Below are 17,121 nucleotides of genomic sequence, written 5' to 3'. Positions count from 1 at the left end.
CTCTCCACCTTTTTCGCTACACACCTGGTTAAAAGCAACCTTTTCTTGGTCTTTTGTTCTTCAGGGCTTGATGAAGATTCCACCAATATGTTTTTTTTCCCTGAGAAAGATTACAACTCTGAGTCTGAGACCTCACATGTCTATTGGGCAGCCAGAACCAGGCAAACAACCTTTTCTTTGTGCAAAGCCTCCGGAAATGAAAATGAGGGGGAAGAGGCATCTAAAACTGGCAAGTCAGCTTTTACCAAGAAAGCCAATACACATGAGATTGGGAAGTCCCAGGGGAGCTGGAGGAGCTGACAGGGCAGTAGCACCTGGGAGTGGTGATTTGGGGAACTAACATTGACTTAGCGCCTACAGTGTGCTGGGCTCTTTGATATGTATTTCCTCATTTAACCCTCAGAGCTGGTGAGAGGAGAATCAAGGATTAAAATTGGTCAGTTTAGGCCCAAAGCCCATGTTTTCACCTGTTCACTGTGGTGCCTCCCAAGACACTGACAATAGAAATCAGAGAGGAAACTCTCAAGGGTTTCCTTTGAAATCTTCCTCTGCGCAGGCCACAGTCTGTCATCTGGCTCCTGAGCTCTGGCACACTGAGCACCTCCAGAATAAGTCACGTGCCAGTGGCTATTTTTGCAGCACTGGATTTAGTCTTGAGGAGGAAACAAATGCAGTGGGGAATTTGGTTCCTGACCTCAAGGCTCTCCGAAGATGGTTTTAGAAGTAATATACATACACAAAATCATTACAGGAAACAAAGCGTAAGTTCTAAAACATTTTTTTATATGAAAAATTTCAAACTTCGGAAGTAGAACAGTATAATGACCACCCATGTAAGCATCGCCCAGCATCAACGATTATTAATATTTTATCGATCTTATTTCATTCATCGCTCTTTTCAAAACTTAAAATTTTTTTTTTTTTGTTGGTGTCTTTTCAAGAAAATTCCAGACACAGTGCCATTTCAGACTGTAATACAACAGGCATCTCCTTGAGCTGAGAAACCTGAAAAGTATTGTGGGTTTGGATCAGGAGGTTCTATGTTCATGTGGCAGGAGAGATGACGAAAATCCAGTGGCCTAAGGGTAGATGCTGATGAGCTTTATTTTGGGGGAGAGCTGTAGGCGAGAACTTGCTCTTGGCCTGGAGCTGCTACCCAGGCAACTCAACCACGCACCTTTCTCTGGCTTCACTCTAGAGGGACAGAGGAAGAGTTCGCTCCAGGGTGTTTCCGAGATGAATAGGCTGTATTCTGGAAAAGCAGGAGCACCCAAACTGGGGTCTGATCCTTGCAATCTGTTGGTTGATCTGGATGAAGTCAGAGAACTGTCTTCTGGGTTCAGCAAACACCGGGACTTTATCCGTCACCTGCCCGTCCACCTCTCCAAGTACATTCTAAGTATGCGGGGGCATGTTAGGGGACTTCTCAGAGACTGCCCATCTTGGCCCAGTTCTGTAGTTTCTGGGTCCACCTTTTTTTCTTTTTTTCCCCAGGAATGTTGGATAGAAACACCCTGAACAAGTGTGCCTCCGTGAGCCAGCACTGGGCTGCCCTGGCTCAGCAGGTCAAGATGGACTTGTCCATGCGTACCTTCATTCAGAACCAGATTGCCCTCTTGCAGGTACTTCCTGTCTGGGAGAAACACGGCTGGAGACCAGCCTTATTTCCGTGTTGAGGCTGACCTGACCGTGAGCCTTTCAGTCTCCCTGGTGGGCCCTTAGCTGGCCTCCTGTTCCACACGTGCTCTTTTTAGGCTTCAGCAGTCACTTCCTTTTGGTCCGGACTCCCTGCCGATCACCCATGTACTCTCCCTTTGTCAGTGCATGTAGCAGGGACCACCTGTATAGAAACCTCCCAGGAATAGAGAGGCAGAACCTTTCCAAAAACAAACAGGGAATTACCCCCCCCCCCCCCCCCAGGAGTCACACTGCAGCTTACACAAGGACAAAACCATGAATATGTTTCCGGATCAGCCTCATACGGTACACAGTTTACAAGGCCACAGAATATATTTTTAGGTTAAATGCAGTTTTCTTCCTGATAGTAATCATCTCCAGTACTTCTCAGTTTCTTGCCTGAAGCCTAACCCTAAACCACGGATCCTCGGTAGCTTGGATTTTTTCCCAGCAGAGGGAGATGACGAGCAAGAAAAAGCAGGCCTCAGTGTGGAGACTACTGGCCATCTCTTCCTGGTCTCCTGCCACCCCTTTGGTATTCGTCCCTCCTCGGTTCAGTCTGTACACACTGTTGGCACAACGGGCCAGCCTGGGCTGCCTTCCTTAGCCAGGGCTCAGCCATCTTTCAGATTTTGCCAAGAACTAGTTTTTCCCTTCCTCCTGGAGAGTAGCAACCGAGAGTAGCCATTTTCTGTTTTCTGGGTATTTTTGTGTGTGTGTGTGTTTTTTTTTCCAGGGCTCCTACATGAGAGGAGTAGATCCTCATTATGCCAACAGGCTTTCTGTCCCAGTTCCTAAAATGGTAGATGACGGGAAGAACGTGCGTGTGAAGAATCAGAAGTTGAAACTGAGAACAAAGGTGGGTCCCAGTGACATCTGGGGTAAGTAGCTGTGAGTGTCATGTTCTCATTGGCCATTGAAGGCTGAGGTCCAGACTCAGTCCTCAAAGAAAGACATGGGATCATGGGAGATGACATTCCCTATGGGAGACCGGAGTTGTTCTGTGTCGCTGTTGACTTGCAAGTCACTTCCTCTCCTTAAACCCTGATTTCCTCACCTGTTGAATGAGTGGACTGAGTAGGTTGTCCTCCTGGGCTTCTGCTTTCCTTCACGTCCCATGGCCACGCTCTATGTCCAGGCCGCAAGTCATGTCGTGGAGTGTTCAGAGGCCAGGAGCAGTGTCGGCTGTGGCTGGGGTTCTCCCCACCCTAGTGGTCCAAGCATCTCCAGTCTGCTGCTCAGCAATGAGGACACGAGGGAAGGGCCGGGGCCGGTCCAGAATGCCCAGGGCCTAGAAAGAACTCAGCTTCCTCATCTTGCACTTTCAGGCTCCTTCTGGTTAGAGGATAGAGGAAGAGAGTTCATTAACCGTAGACTTCCCCACCCATTGGGCAGTAATGAAGAGAGTTAGTGGAAAACTCTGACTCTACGCTTTGCCTATCTAGACATGGTAGTTACTCCTAAAACCATGAGATTCCTGCCCCTCCTCTCTGCTCAAGGTCCTCCTATTTTGGAGTTTATTAATTGGCCCCAAAAGGATACTTGACGAGGGGTGGTCTGATAGTAGCTTCCCGTAGGGAAGCAGTGGCACAAGTTAGAATTTGAGAATAGAAGCATCCAGCGAGACCCTCTAGCTCATAGGTCTGTAGGGGCCAAACAGGTCACAAAAAGGACGGCAGGACTGCGATGCACTGGAGAGCTCACTCCCCATCCGAAGGGGCAGCTTACTCAACTCCAGCTAATTACTGCCCCAGGGGACGGCGGACCCTGACCTCCCAGCCCATCTGAGCCGTCAAGAGAGAAGACAGAGATCTGAATCTGAATTATCGTGTAAAATCTTTTGCTTTTTAAAAATGCTATGAAGGCCAGAGAAAACACATCTGTGAATCTAATGTGCCTGCAGTTTTTCTTCTCCGAGCTGGTTCATTTACTCATTTTAGAGATAAATACACTGAGGCTTAGAGCGGTCAAGTCTCCCAGCCAGGTGAGCAACAGAAGCACAAGTTGAATGCAGACCTGCTCTTTCCACACCTATTGCTCTTTTATTTCTTCTGAAATAGCAACACTAAGCAGTTACAGGGTCTTGTAGGAAGAGGTGGAGGGGCGTGCCTCTGAGGGGTGGAACGGCAGTGAGTGCAGTGTGCCAGGCGCACAGCCTGCGGCTTTGTACATATCATTCACTTGATTTTCACCACGGGTAGTGTGGAAATGAAAGATTTGATGCTAGAAAACTTGCCCAAGGTCTCACAGATGGTCAGTGGCAGACAGGGGATTTGGACCCAGCTCTTTTCCCTTCCACTGACTCCACCATGCAGCTTCTAGGGCTCACAAAACATAGGACATGAGGAAGGGCCAGGGAATTCCTGCTGGGCCGGGAGAGGCCAGGGAAGCCTCATTTAATTCGAGCTGGAATACAGGAAGCTGCTTGAACACTGGAGGGGAGACAGGTTGGTGGATTCTTTTGGGGATAAACTTCTAGGAGGCATCACTACTTAGTTAAAGATTAAGAAGGACAGTGAGTGGAGGAAAGAGGGCATCTAAGCAGGAGTGTAGGGGCATGGAGGAGAAGGCTAAGGTTTGGAAGGAGACTTCGAAGGAGTTGTCCTCAGGAGGACTCGCAGATGCAGACATGATGCTGTGGACTTCTTTGCTTTCATGACACACTCACCCTGCTTTTTCTTTCCTGCTAGCCTAGTGTGACTATTGTTTCCTGCTATTCGAGAGTCGAGTGTGGCTGGGATGCAGAGTGGACCTGGGAGTCCAGTTCAGTCATTTATGCCAGAAGTTAGCATGTCTGTCCACACCATAGCTGCTCAGAAAGTATGTGATGGATGGAAGGAAAGAAGGAAGGAAGGATTGGAAAGTGAAGAGAAGCACTCCAGTGGAGATGATGAAATTTGCTTCCCCTCCCTGAATCCCAGATCCCTCGTCTGTGAAATGATGAGAATACTTTGTAGGGCAAGTGATCTCTTTGTGAGGCAGCTGTAAGGACGAATGGAGGTTGTAGATGTATGAAAACTTTGAAACATGATCATAGAGCGTGCAGCAGTAGTCTCGTGTGTGGCTTATGTTCCCGTGCGTGTGCCTTGTGCTGTAGGCACGTGCAATACAGATGTGAAAATGAAGGCAGAACGGTCTGCCAAGGGCACCTGCGGTTTTAGTTTGTGAGCACGCCCTTCCTGAGCTCATTTTTGGAAGAGCTGTGCTATCTGCGACATTTGGAATTCAGCCTTAAAAGTTCATGGGATCAGAGCACAAGGAAAATACAAAGAGGTGAAAAGAGAGTAAGGGCCCTTGACTCAACATTTCTAACTAGTGTCTGCTCCTGGGCCCTTCCCTATCGCTGTGAAGCAGCCACAGCCTAGGGGAGACTCTAGGGGGCGTCTGGGACCTGGGGTAAAGTCGCCGACGTACTCTGACACCAAGTATTCCCTTGTCAGAATGACTACAACCTGTGGACTGCATACCAGAACCAGGAAACACAGCAGGTCCAGATGGAGGAGAGAAATGTTTTCTGTGGGACCTACAATATCCGCATTCTCTCTGACGTGTAGGTACTGGGTCAGAATCTAGGTCTTCAGGGACCCTTGAATTACCCCCACTGGCATCTTAGGAATCGCCTGAGCCTTGTGTACTTGGACAGGCAATCCCCTCTTCTCATCAAGCCCCAGCCCCAGGTCCCATGTGGACAACAGGTACTTGATTTTGCACCATTTCTTGGCCTGGGTAGAGGACACTTTCCCCTTATAACTGTTGCGTATACTGATCAAAAACCTATTGCACAAATTCAATGCATGTAGTCTTTCCTTTTTGTTTTATTCTAATTTTACAAGTAATATATGCTTACTGGAAGAAAAAAATCCTCCAAATGCCAGAAAACGTATAGAGAAAAGCAAAGATCTCCTACAGTCTTGTCACCTAGAGATAACTACAGTTAATACTGATGTCTACCCCTTCTAGAATTTTTTCTTTGCACACATAGTACATATTTTAAGTAGAAATGGGGTTATACTACACATATTTCTGTAACTTAATCCAGCAAAGCTCTGTGGATATCTTTCCATGATAAATATGAAAATGTATTTATAATAATTGCATAGTATGACATCATTTTTATATGCCATAAGAGGAAGGCCCTTTAATAATCAGGTTTCTGCCATAATTTAGGCCTAGGGCTTCATTCTTTATCCACAAGGTTTTGCAAAGGCCATCTCTACTTTATTTTGTCCAGGAATCTTATTAACAAATTGCATCTTGAGAATAGACCAGTCAGTATGGGGAAGACACAGCAGATAGCGAAAAGGCAGAGTTGGTTTTTATGCATGCTGTGACTGCTGTCTTGAACAGGTGATGTCTGGTTGAACTCTAGATATGACAAATGGAATGAGGAGAAAAATATCAAGAATCGCTCCTCATATTTAGAGTGACTGTGCATCCCTGCTGATTGGAACAATCCCACTTTACTCTGTGGTCCTAGTGTAGTTAATTATAGTGTCCCCTTTCACAATAAAAATTATTTTCATTTGGATGATAAATTATTTGGTCATCCTTCTTATATTTTACCTATTTGCTAATAATCCTATGGTTGGAAAATTAATTCAACTCCCTTGGTTTTATTAAACTATAAGCTCATTGTGAGCCAGGTCCATATCTTAACCATCTTTGTATTTCCCATGGTATCTACCAGCAGAGAACTGTGAACCTAATACTGTATGTGCTCGTTGAATATTGGTTAAGAAAAAAGAAAAGACGTGCAGTGTGTGTAGGGCTTCCCAACTGTGCTCCTCTGAGGTTTTCCATGAAAAAAAGGTTTCCATGGTCAAATGGAAATGCCACAGACTCTATCCTTTCTCTTGGAGGTTTAGCATACATTAGCAGATTTTTCAAAAATAATTTACCTTGTTTTTTAGGTTTTAAATCTACCTGAAATGGATTTGTGTCATGGTATGAAGTAGGGATCCATCCGGGCCTGTTAATACTTGGCCTTGCCTCCTGCTGCCTCCCTAGCTGAAAGGCCCCAAACCTTCCACTACACCACTGCTGTAGGCAAAAGTCACGGTGCTAGGTTCCAGGAAGGACATTAACTCTTCTTTCATAGATAATCCTCCCCTCCACCCCTGGCTACTCAGGTGGGACCAAAACAGAGTCATCCACTATTCTGGAGGAAATTTGGTGGCTGTGTCCTCTCATCGGAATATCTATCTTCTGGATATCACACAAATAAAGGAAGTCCCCGTCAAGTTCCGAGGCCACGCTGGGAGTATCCGGGCCCTCTTCTTGTGTGAGGACGAAAGCTTTCTCCTAAGTGGGAGTTTCGACCTAAGTATCAGGTGAGCCATCCAAGGAGGTCGTGGTCCCCATCCCACTTGGGGCCTAAAGGCAGCTCATGGAAAGCACGCATGCTTTTTCCTTTTCGTATTTATTGAAAAGTTATCCTAAGTGACACTGACTTCTAGAACACCCATGACTTCTTTTGTTTTGGTTTTTTAACAATGTAAAAGCCAAGAATTTATATATTGTTTAAACTTTGAATGAGATAGAGTTATCAGCTGCGTTTTTTCATTGATGACTGTAAATCAGAAAAAGTTTCTTGTTTTTGCATTCTTAGATGAAGACATAATTTACATTTCTTTTTATAGATACCTTCAGGGGCAAGTAGATTTTTTGTGGGTATGAAGTATAGTATGAAAGCAAAACAGTGCTAAAAGTGTATACATACATACGTTTTTAACAGTATAATAAACACCCATGTGCCCACTACTCAGTCCAAGAAATAGAACATTATCATGCCCCACACCCCCTCTGTGCCCTTATCTTATCACCTCTGACTTCCCCCAACGAGAGGTAATGTTATCCTAAGTTCTCTACTAATTATGTCCTTGTATTTCTTTTTAGTTTTTGCTTCCTGCTTATACATCTCCAAATATATTACTTTTGCCTATTCTTGAAATTAACATAAGCGGAATTTTATTTTAAAAATTCATTAGTACTTGATTCCTACAGTGAACTATGTTTTTGAGATATATTCATATGATGTAGATAGCAATAATTAATTTTTCACTGTGATACAGTCTTCTATCACAAGTGAGATGAATGTATTGTAACTCGCTCATTTATTCTTCTGTTGATGGACATTTGCATTATTTCTAGTTTTTATTTTTCTCAACGAATCCTGCCGTAGATGGTCCTTGGATGTGTCACCTGGTGCCCATGAGCACGAGTTTTTTGTAAGGTATATTCTTAATAGGGGAATTTCTAGGTAGCAGTACTAAACTGTTTTTCAAAGTGGTTGTATTAATTTACATTCCCATCAGGGGTATGAGAATATTCCTTCTTATAAATGCTCACCAATGCTTAGTATTGTCAGACTTGAACATTTTTGCCAACCTGATGGGTATTAATAAACCTTCACTGGGGTTTTATTTTTAACTTCCGTGATTACTAATGAGGCTGAGCATGTTTTTATATGTGTATTTTAGTAAGTGTTCTCCAGAGAAACAGGAACAGTAGGATGTGTATATACATAGAAAGAGATTTATTGTAAGAGATTGGCTTGTAGGATTACACAGGCTGGGAAGTCCAGAACCTGCAGCGTGGGTGGCAAGTGGCAGCCTGGGCAGGCTGGTGGAGACCCGGAGAGCAGAAGGTGCCCCTCACCTGTCTGCTGAAGTCCCTCTCCCTAGTGGATGCCAGCATTTTTGTTCTTTTCAGACCTTCAACCGATTGGATGAGGTCTGTTCACATTATAGAGGGCAATCTGCTTTACTCAGAGCCCACCAGTTTAAACGTTAATCTTATCCTAAAACACCCTCCAAGTTAACATGTAAAATTAACCATCACATTAGGTTTTGGAGCCATTTGTGCTTCCTCTTCTATGAAATTCCTGTTCAGATCTGTTTTTTTTTTTTTTTTCTTTTTGGACTGTTTTATGTTGAATTATTTATCCCCTTTTTTTTGATTCATAAGAGTTCTTTGTAATTTCTGGATACTAATTCTTTGTTTATTTTTATTGTAAATCTCTTCTTCCAATTTAAAACTCGTCTTTTCACTGTCTGTGGTCTCTTTCGATGAACAGAACTTTTTAACTTTTGTATAAGTAGTACTAATGGTTAATCGTCTCTTTGGCATGTTTAAGATTCCTTCCCTGCCTTAAAATCATGAAGACAGTCTCCTGTGGTGTCTTTTTTAAGGTTTTTATTTTTTATTTTAGTTTGGCTTTTCATCTTTAGGTCTTAGGGCTACCTGCAACTGACTTTTGTTCTGGTGTGAGGTAGGAGTCTAGTTCCAGTTTTGTCCCTTCTCCTTGTTTGGAAATCCAGTTATGTCAGCACCATTTTGGAGAAGACTATCCTTTTCTCCACGGTCTGCACTGCTGGCTTCCTCATAAGACAAGTGTCTGCATGTTTCTCTTTCTGGGTTCTCTATCCTGTTTCACTTGTCTGTTTGGTTATCCTTGGACAATACTACAGTGTCTTAATTACTTTAGTTTTTTTAGTATGTATCTAACAGGGTAAGTCCCCCACCTCATTCGTCTTTGTCAGAGGGTTTTGGCTATTCTTAGACCTGGACACATCTCTCTAAATCCTTCGGTTTGGTTTTATTCTTTCTCAAACTGCACGTGCAGAGGATTGAGCTAATTGCACTTCTCAGTTCATGCCATATTATTACTGTTGGTATGTATGAAGCTTTATTCCTATTTCATTTATCTATTTATTTGTTCTGTTTTATCTCTGTTCTATTCTCTTCTCCCTCTGGACTACCAACTAACCTTTCTTAATGTATCTTTTATTTATATGTGCTCTTTCAAAATGTGTATTGATGTGTTTCGTACATGTATTATAATTTGCATCCATGGTATTATGTTAAAGTTCTCTTGGTTTCTAGCTTTTGCACCCCATTCTTTGCTTTTAGTAGTACTCCAAGGTCTGTGTATACATTTTACCTACTTGCTTCTCTAGTGATGGACACTAGGTTGCCTCCAAATAATGCTGCATTGACCATTTTTATATAGGTCCTTTCATGGACATTGTGGTTTATTTTAGGGATATGTACCCAGCAGTGAACTTGTTGAGACATAGGGTAGGCAGCATCTAATTTTACTAAGAAGTACCAAATTGAAGTCCAGAGTGACTGAACTGGGCTACACTCTCACCAGCAGAGCTCTTCTGTCTCTGCTTCCCTACCAACATCGAGCATCATACAGCTTTCATTCACATTTTTGCCAGATGAATATGTGTAAAACCATTTCCATATGCATTATTCTGGTTACTAATGAATTTGCTTATTTTTTTTTTTTTTTTTTTTTGTGGCTTTTTAAATTGCCTGATTATGTCCTTTGCCTACTTTTCTATTGGGGCTACTCTAATTTTTTTTTTTTTTTTTTTTTGTCTGTTTTTGTGACTGGCACTCAGCCAGTGAGTGCACCGGCCAGTCCTACATAGGATCCGAACCCGCAGCGGGAGCGTCGCCGCACTCCCAGCGCCGCACTCTCCCGAGTGCGCCACGGGCTCGGCCCATGCTCTCATTTTCTTACTGACTTACAGTTCCTTGTATTTCCTTCTACATGTTGTCCTAAGTCCCTTGTCAATTTTAAAATTTCATGGGCCGAGCCTGTGGCGCACTTGGGAGAGTGCGGCGCTGGGAGCGTGGCGGGGCCTATGGCAACTACTAGCTAAGCTGTGGTTTGTGGCACCACCTTTATTACATGGTAATTTCCCATATGTGTGTGAGAATACCTCTGAGCTCTCTCTTCTATCTAGTCCATTGGTCTGGTGTTCTGTTCTTGCATCAAAACCACCCTATTTTAAAAATTTTGATTTGTTTTGTTTTTAGCTATGCATTTGGAGAATGTTCTAATATACCACGGTAGGGCAAGTCCTACTCCTCATTTTTCTTTTTTAGGTAACAGCTATGGTATGTCTGTTTTGAGTTGGAACATGTTTACTGGCTTTTAAAAAACCCAAGTTGACTTTTGATTGGGGTTGCATTGAATTTACAGATTAATTTGGGGAACACATTTATTTAAATCATCTTTGTTCTTTCTTAGAGCTTTACAGTTTTCTTTATAAAAGTCATGTGTATTCTTATGTAATGTCTATAAACGTTATAGTTTTATTGCTATTGTGAAGGTATTTTTGTTTATATTTTTTAATTGGTTATTACTGGTATAGAAAAATGCTATTGATTTTTGTAGGTTAAACTTGTGTTTGGCAACCTTGTAACCTTTCTTACTAATTTAAAAGTAGGTATGTTGATTGTTTTTATATATTGGCGATCTTATCAAATGCAAATAGTGATGGTATTTTATCTTCTTTTCTCACGTTAGATCACTTTTTTCTTTTTCTTTCCTCGTAACTTTGCTTAGGCCTTCCAGTGCCGTGGTAAGCAGTAGTAGTGGAGAGGTGACTCTGTCTGGCTCCCCTTCTTGGAGGGAACACATCTACACTTTCTTCATTAAGCATAATGTTTGCTGTTATGACTTTGGTTTATAAGTTTAACCAAGTCAAGGAAGTTCCTTCTCTTCCTATTTTTCTAAAAGTGTTTATCAAATACCTATTCCTGCATAAATTAGGGAAACCGGCCTGGTCACATGGACTGCCATGTTGCTAGAAACGGAAATTCAAAACCTGCTTTCTTTCAGATGACTGGACGTCATTCAGTGCACTGTGGCTGCACTGCAGGCTCTGACACCCTGGCAAGGCATTGGTAGGGCTGTAGGACCTTTGGGAAAATTAGAAGACAATGCTTAACGTATTCAAAAAACCCCCCAAAGAAACACTTATTCATCATTTATTATATGTCAAGCCTCACAGTAACTCCATGAGGTAAGTACCATTATTGTCCCCAATTTACAAATGAAGAAACTGAGGTACAGAGTGGTTCAGTAACTTACCCAAGATTGCACAGCTAGCAAGTGATAGACCTGGGGTTGGACCTCAGGCAACCTGGCTGCAGAGTCCATTATCACTTTTTTTTTTTTTTGTCTTTTTGTGACCGGCCACACCGCGCTCAGCCAGTGAGTACACCGGCCATCCCTATATAGGATCCGAACCCGCGGCGGGAGCACTGCTGCGCTCCCAGTGCCGCACTCTCCCGAGTGTGCCACGGGGTCGGCCCCAGAGTTCATTATCTTAACATTACACTTTGTCCTGTCACAAAAGCAATCTGGCTCAAGTGGAAGTCTGTATCAACAACAGTTGAGAGACAACAGGCAAGTTTTTTTATTAAAAACCAGTGTGACTCATACATATTTGTCGCATTCTCTTTGTCACCTCTCTCTCTCTCTCTGGGTGATGGAGACGCAAAGGATTACTCAAAGCCCATTTCTTCTGAGCAGTAAGAAGCCCCGAAGGGGTTAATTTTCCAGGATCCCTCAAAAAAGAGGCATTCCTCCTGGAAAAATAACACCAGACTGGGGTTTTCTCCCAGTATTTATTCTCTAGGCCAGAAAGTTACAGAAAAGGAACATAGGTGGAGTTATGGCTTAGTATAGTTTAACAATAGAAGCTGGTAACATCAGTGAAATAACAAAATGACATTCTGTAATGCAATTTGCAAAAGGTTAAGTCAATCCACCAATAAAAGCTTGTTCTTAGCAAATACTGTCTTTTCCTACAGCAATTTCCTCAGTATGTTTACATAACAATCAAGTAACTTTAGGTTAACCTGCACCAAGGATGTCTGTCCTTGAGCCAGCAATTTTGCTGTGTTACAATTCTTTATTTACAACAGAGACTTTAGCCTGGGGAAAGTTTCCTGACTTTTGCAAGCTTAACATTTCTATATGTTATTTTAAAAGTTACATTATACCTGAAACTAAACGTCTTTCCAAGCTAGGCCCTGTGAAATACATTTGCTTTATAAATGTTAGTATACTCCACACATATTCTCATATATTTCTTAGATATGCTTTAGATGTATATAAAATATTTTGGATCTAAGTGACTATGGTATTCTGTTGCTTTGTTTGAAGATCAGCTCTTACCACTGAATCAGTGCCATGAATTCTAAGCCTAGTGGTCATTCCCAGGACACTTCCACCTAAAACCAGCTAATATTTATCAAGCATTTTCTGATGTTAGTCACTGTTGTAATGTTGCATGCATTAGAGAAGGATTTCTAAACCTTGGCATTAATGATATTGGGGGCTGGAAAATTCTTCATGGGGGGAGGGGTGTCCTGTGCATTTTGGATGTTTAGCAGCATCTTTGGATTCTAACCACTAGATGCTGGTATCACGTCCTTCCCCACTTGTGACCATCAGAAATGTCTCCAGATATTTCCAGATGTCCGCTGGGGCTAGAATCACCCTTGGTTGACAATCACTATATTAGTGAGTTTAATTCTTCGCAAAAACCTTGTGAGGTAACTACTGTTGTATATTTCCATTTTATCAGTGAGAAAATGAAGCTTACACAGAAATTAAGTGACTTTCCCAAAGTTATACCAAATGGGTGCTGCAACTGTATTCAAATACAGGTCTCTGACTCTAAGCTTAACCATGAAACTCTTCTGCTCTCCAACTACCTATTGATCTGAAGGAGTTCTATGCACTATGATCCTTTGTGTCCTCAGAAAATCACGAAAATGTTCTCTTTGGCCTGATTCCTGCAGATACTGGGATCTGAAAAGTGGAGCTTGCACACGAATCTTCAGTGGCCACCAGGGGACAGTCACTTGCTTGGATTTATATAAGAAGAGGCTTGTATCTGGAGCAAAAGATTGCCAGGTGAAAGGTGAGAAAGAAATACCTTAAATTTCTGAAGTTTCTGCAAATCCATGGGTTAAGAAAAATGTTTTTTTCCCCCAATTTCTATGGGTGGTTATTTATTCGTTTATTCATCCATCCACGCCTCCATCTGTACACATCTATATCCATCAGTCCATCCACTCAACAACTATTTTTTGGTACCTACAATATGCCAGACACTGTGCCAGGTGTTGGGGAGTAAAAAAAATGGTTATGATATGGCCCTTTAGATTTGGCTTTTTATTTCATTGAGAGACTCACAGTCTCCTAATGAAAGCAGATATATAATTATGTAATGGTGATATAATAAATACATGAACAATAGCTGCCATTTTTTGAGTACTGACTTTAAGACAGGCACTGTGATAGGTGCTTTACATATATTACCTTATCAAGAACTCCATGAGGTGGATGCAGATGAGGAATACAAATTTAGAGAGAAAAACAACTTGCCACAAATCAAAGCTAAGTGGTAGAGAGGGTATTTGAACCCAAGCCTGTCTGGCTCTAAATCATGTGCTCCTAACCACATGTGGAGTTCTAAGGGACCACAGAAATGAGAGTAAATTGGGAAAACTCCACAGGCACAGTGCAACTGGAGCGTGGTCTTGAGGATGAGAAGTTTTACAGGAGAGGAAGAGCACAGGAGACGCACAGAAGAATGCAGAAAACGGTGCATTCAGGGCATTTCCTGTTGTGTGGTGTGGCTGGACAGCAGTGTGTGGTGCTGGAGACAAGGCTGGTAAATTCATTTGGGGCCAGATTATAAAGGGCCTTCTGCATCATGGTACAAGACTGAAATTTGTCCTATAGGACACGGGAAACCATACGTGCATATTAAGTTGGGATTGTCATAATCAAATGTGTGTTTTAGAAAGATAACTCTACCAATAATTTGGAAGAAGAATTCAGAAAGGGGTGACTATGTGAAGATGGGGGACAAGTTAAGACACTATCCAGAGAACTGCCATGGTGTCTTCAGAATACCTGAGAACAAGCCAGTGTGAAGAAACTCAGATGGATGTGACTTTGCATTCGGTGGCCCAGACTGAGGGGAAGTCTCTAGAGGGAGAAGTGGCAGGACTTACACCAACTAGATATGAAAAATGAGGAAGACAGAGGAGCCACAGAGAGGAAGATAAGGCCAGAGTTTTTTTGTTTGTTTAACTCAGGCCACTGGGTGTATGGAAATACGCTTGATGGAAATAGGGACTACGGGGGAAGAGCAGGGCAGGGTGAGAAGTGGGGAGCAGGTCACAGGTTCAGTTTTGGAGGTGTTGATTGTGGTAGGCGAATAATGGCCAATCAAAGATGTTTACATCCTGATCCTCAGAATCTGTGACTCTATCACCTTGCATGACAAAAGGGACTTTGCTGATGTGATTAAGTTGAGGACCTTAAAAAGGGGAGATTATTATCGGGTGGGCACAATGTAATCACATGGGTCCTTAAAAACAGATCAACTTTCTTAGCTGTGGAAAAAGGGAGATGTGAGTAGGGAAGATAATAAATTTGTGTCATCACAGCAGTCACAGAAAGCTAATCTATTGAGGATTAGATTCCTGAGGACACCCAAGTGAGAATATTCAGGAGGCAGAGGCAGCTGTGGATATACTGATCTGGGGCTCCACATAGGTAGATTTGGTAGTTGTCAGTAATAATGAAAGGCGGAAGCTCCGGGTGTGGATGAGATTCCCCCAGAAAAGCAGGAGGGAAGAGTGAAAAGAGAGGCAAGAACCTGGGAAACCACAGCATGTTAGTGGCAAGTGGAGGAGAAAGATGTGGGAAAGGGAGTGGGGAATGTTACCAAAGCAAACACACAGACCTGCTTACTCTACCTCCTCACCCTCCTCGACCTGACCAAGTATCTCATTGCCACGGTCGCTTTGAGGAGTGCAGCAGAAAGGGTGAAAACCGTCCAAGTGAGCGTTTGAAGATGGAAAGGCAGCCAAGGCCTCCAAACCAGCTGGGAGAGTCTGGTGAACCACCAGTGGTGGGACTGGGGAGAGGGGAGTTAGGCCCTCGCCTCAGGCATAAAATTTAAGGTGGCACCAAAAAACCAAACCAAAACCAAACCCAAACACAAACAACCCTCACTGATCAAGATATATATTTCACTGTGTTGTGGGTTGAATGTCCCCCCTTCAAGTAACTGAAGCTTAAATTGGGTCCCCCAAAGTTCCAGGTATTGGAAACTTGGCCCCCACTGTGATAGTGTTGAAAGGGTGGGAAATCCTATTATGATTATTGAAAGGTGGGGCCTTGAAGAGATGATTAGATTGTAGTACCACTCTCCAATGAATGGGTTAATAATGGGGGTCAGGGGCATGGTTCTGAGGGCTCTAAAAGGAGAACACATGAGAGTCTCTCTCTCTCTCTCTCTCTCTCTGCTCCACCATTTCTGCCGTGTGAGATCCCTGCATTACTATTAAGCCACCACCAAAGAAGAACTTCACTAGATGTGTTCCCTGGACTTTGGATTCCCAGCCCCAGAAACTATAAGCAATACATTTCATTTTCTTATAAATGACCCAGTTCCTGGTATTTTGTTATAAGCAACAAAAATGGATTAATACAGAAAATTGGTTCCAGGAGTGGGGTGTTGCTTACAACAAATACTTGAAAATGTGGAAACAACTTTGGAACTGATAATTGAAGAGAGGCTGGAGGAGGTTGAGGAACAGGCTAGAAAAAGCCTAGATGATGGTGAAAGTTTAGAAGACGAAAACCTGGGAAAGTTTGGAATGTTTTAGAGACTGGTTAAATGGTGGTGATCAGAATGCTTGTGGAAATATGGACTGTACAGGCCATTCTAAGGAAGTCTCAGATGGAAATAAAAAGGAGTTTATTGGAAACTGGAGTGAAGATCATCCATACTATAAACTGGCAAAGAACTTGGTTGCATTCTGTTCATGCCCCAAAGTTTTATGGAATGTGCAACTTAAGGATGCTGAACCAGGGTATTTGGCAGAAGAAGTTTCTAAGCAACAAAACATTCAGGAAGCTGCATGGCTACTTGCAACAGCCTATGCTGAGTCATGGAAGAAAATGCATGATTAAAGCCAGAATGTATAATTAAAAGGGAAGTACAGCATAAAGATTTGGAAAATTTGCAGCCTGGCCATGTGGTAGAGAAGCAGAGAATATTTTTAGGAGAAAAATGCAATGGTGCTAAGATTATTATTTAAAAAGAAAGGGATTATTGAGGGAAGGGGAAAAAGGCCCTGAAGGCATTGCAGAAGGCTTTGGGGCCAGCCTTTCCATATAGGCCCAGAGACCTAGAGAGACAGAATGGTATCAGGGAACAGGCCTGAGGCGCCCTCCACAAACACTGCCCAGGTCCTCCTCAGGAAGCTGGTTCCAACACCAGCACCCCAGATGCTTTGGCTGTTCCAGGCATGGCTAAATTGGCCTCAGGTGTGGCTGGATCCACAACTTTGGAAGATACAAGCTGGTAGCCTTGGCGGCATCCACGAGGTGTTAAATTTGCAGTTTCACAGAATGTCAGAGCTGGGAAGGCATGGGAGTCTCCATCCCGATGTCAAAGAGTGTATGGAAAAGCCTGGGGACCCAGGAAAAGATCTGTTGCAGGGCAGATTCACTGCATAAAGTCTTCGCTAGAGCAATCCCAAGGGGAAATGTGGGGTTGGAGTTGTAGCAGAGAAATCCCAACAGCGCCATGTCTAGTGGAGCCA

At 43.0% G+C, this 17,121-nt stretch overlaps 1 protein-coding gene across 4 annotated transcripts in view; it reads left to right on the top strand.

Annotated features, from left to right (window-relative positions):
• The window catches only part of FBXW10B (F-box and WD repeat domain containing 10B), a 34,611-nt gene that overhangs the window by 2,209 nt on the left and 15,281 nt on the right, over positions 1-17,121 (top strand). For all 4 annotated transcript variants that reach the window (XM_063112444.1, XM_063112443.1, XM_063112441.1 and 1 more), the window contains exons 2-8: positions 65-229; positions 1,199-1,399; positions 1,495-1,622; positions 2,414-2,536; positions 5,118-5,227; positions 6,807-7,007; positions 13,291-13,412. In XM_063112444.1, the coding sequence (XP_062968514.1) occupies positions 65-229; positions 1,199-1,399; positions 1,495-1,622; positions 2,414-2,536; positions 5,118-5,227; positions 6,807-7,007; positions 13,291-13,412 (1,050 nt within the window). The remainder of the gene's footprint in view (positions 1-64; positions 230-1,198; positions 1,400-1,494; positions 1,623-2,413; positions 2,537-5,117; positions 5,228-6,806; positions 7,008-13,290; positions 13,413-17,121) is intronic.

Source organism: Cynocephalus volans, chromosome 10 (genome assembly GCF_027409185.1).
Source record: "Cynocephalus volans isolate mCynVol1 chromosome 10, mCynVol1.pri, whole genome shotgun sequence".
In the NCBI taxonomy this organism is placed as follows: domain Eukaryota; kingdom Metazoa; phylum Chordata; class Mammalia; order Dermoptera; family Cynocephalidae; genus Cynocephalus; species Cynocephalus volans.
Note: the sequence above shows the minus strand (reverse complement) of the source record. Positions and strands in the feature narration are given on the sequence as shown.